At 36.0% G+C, this 2,058-nt stretch overlaps 1 protein-coding gene across 1 annotated transcript; it reads left to right on the top strand.

Moving 5' to 3' along the window:
• Positions 1-754: 754 nt before the first annotated feature.
• Positions 755-1,372, top strand: LOC115890934. The gene has a single exon (XM_030911299.1). The coding sequence runs from the start codon at positions 755-757 to the stop codon at positions 1,370-1,372; it is 618 nt and encodes a 205-aa protein (XP_030767159.1).
• The last annotated feature ends 686 nt before the right edge of the window (positions 1,373-2,058 follow it).

The raw sequence follows: 2,058 nt of genomic DNA, 5'->3' as shown, positions 1-2,058 counted from the left end.
GATTCATGAAAAACATCGTTACCATAACCGTTATCTTCGTTATTTTGCGTATTTGTTTCATATGTGGCTAAGGCAGGGCTGGGATTACTTGGGGAGAATAACGATGGAGAAGTTTGCACTTGAAGGGGCTCTCCGTAGGAATTATTTAGTTGGTTATTGTTTCCCAAACACACTAGCTTTACACGTGTAATAGAATTCTGTATTTCTTGCTGCAATAAAATAGCCTCACGTTGCGGCAATTGACGTAGTTCTGCAGCTACATATTTCCCAAGTTCGTCGTACGGTTTTCCTTCTGATACGTTTTCAGCAATTCTATTCAACTGACTGATTGCATCAGCAATTTCTGGATCCTTTTTATAGGTTTAGGGGGTCCCATCACCTGTGAGGGTTTTACATTTTATTCCTTGGGCTGTGCATCGGGTTCTTCATCATCAGGCTGTTCAATTTGAGAGTTTGAGACTTCCCCAGATATATCTTGTGTGCTGGGTAGAATCTGAAAAAAATTAGAACAAATCTAGAGATTTTTTTTACCTTTTGCTTGATATAAAAAACAAATTTTCTAAAATATATATTTTTCTTCCAGATGCCTACAACAAGCAATGATTGGGAAAAAAATCAAAATAATTTTTTCGTTAGTTGGAATTTCCCAAAATGTGGAGCGATTGATGGCAAGCCCGTTCAGATTAAAAAGCCTCCCAGGTCTGAGTCAGTGTACTTTAATTACAAAAAAACCTATAGTATCATATTATTTGCAATGGTGGACGCAGATTATTGCTTTACTTACATTGATATTGGAGCAAACGGCCGAGCTAGTGACAGTGCAATATTTAGAGATAGTACTTTGAACATCGCAATGGAAAATAACACCCTTAATATGCCTGAAAATTCGGTCATTGTTGGGGACGATGCCTTTCTATTAAGAACCAACTTAATGAAGCTCTACAGTAAGTCACAGCTTAATAATACTGAAAGGATATTCAAGCACCGACTCTCTCGCGCAAGAAGAGTATCAGAGAATGCATTTGGTATTCTTGTGTGGCGCTTCAGAATATTTTCAAGACCTATTCAATTAAAAGAAACTATAGTTGACGATGTTATTTTGGCAGCGTGTAGTCTCCACAAGTGGTTGAGAAAAAGCAGCCCAAATACTTATTTTCCTGAAAATGCTGTGGATAGAGAGGATCTGAACACGGGAAATATTACTTTTGGACAATGGAGAAACCACGTGGATAATCTGCCATCGGTTAGTCATTTGGGAAGTGATAATTACAAAAGTTCCGCAGAGGAAGTAAGACGCACATACGCTAAATATTTTACGCAAGAAAATCCTTTACCGTGGCAATGGAAAAAAGTGGGATTGGAATTAGCTTGAATAATTTTTATATTTTTAAGTGTTTCCTTTACGTACACTGAGGGCAAAATTTTCGAGTACCCTCGGTAAAAATAAAACGTCGCAATAATAAAAAATTCTTCTTTGGGTACCTATCAGCTACAACATATCAAAATTAGAGAAAGATCCGTAAAGGGCCAAATTGCATTTAATAATGCAGTCCAGGTCCCAGGTCCTTTTCTTCATGCATCACTTGCAAAGAAATCTTGTTTTTGAATCTGAAAACTGTTGCCAACCCCGCTTTCACTTTCCGGTAGTTCAGCTACCAAAAAAGCATAATTTTAGGTGAATATGAGTTATTGTTTTCCAACTTAATTTTGCCCACAGAAAAGAAAATTTAACTTTATTTGTTATGCAAAATTTACTTAAGTAAAAATAAAAAATTTAGCTCTAAAATCTACTTACCAAGTTTGATTACTATGCCTTGTTGACATAACTTCCGCGAAAAAATGGGCAGCCTCAAACCATGTTAGCTTTGGGGTGTAAATATCTTTTGTTCCACAGCCACTTTTTTTGCTTCGTTCTATTTTGGCCAGTTCTTGACTGAGTTCTAAAATTAAAGCAATATAGTAAACAATTATAAAAAATTACTCCCTACGAAGACTTTATTGTGTACTAGACTAAAAAATAAGTATTTTTTTTTCTTTATACGGTGGTATTAATACAGG

The sequence above is a fragment of the Sitophilus oryzae genome, unplaced genomic scaffold, assembly GCF_002938485.1.
Source record: "Sitophilus oryzae breed Bouriz unplaced genomic scaffold, Soryzae_2.0 scaffold_937_pilon_pilon, whole genome shotgun sequence".
Classification (NCBI taxonomy): domain Eukaryota; kingdom Metazoa; phylum Arthropoda; class Insecta; order Coleoptera; family Curculionidae; genus Sitophilus; species Sitophilus oryzae.
The sequence above is the reverse complement of the archived record's forward strand: the minus strand, read 5'-3'. Positions and strand labels throughout refer to the sequence as shown.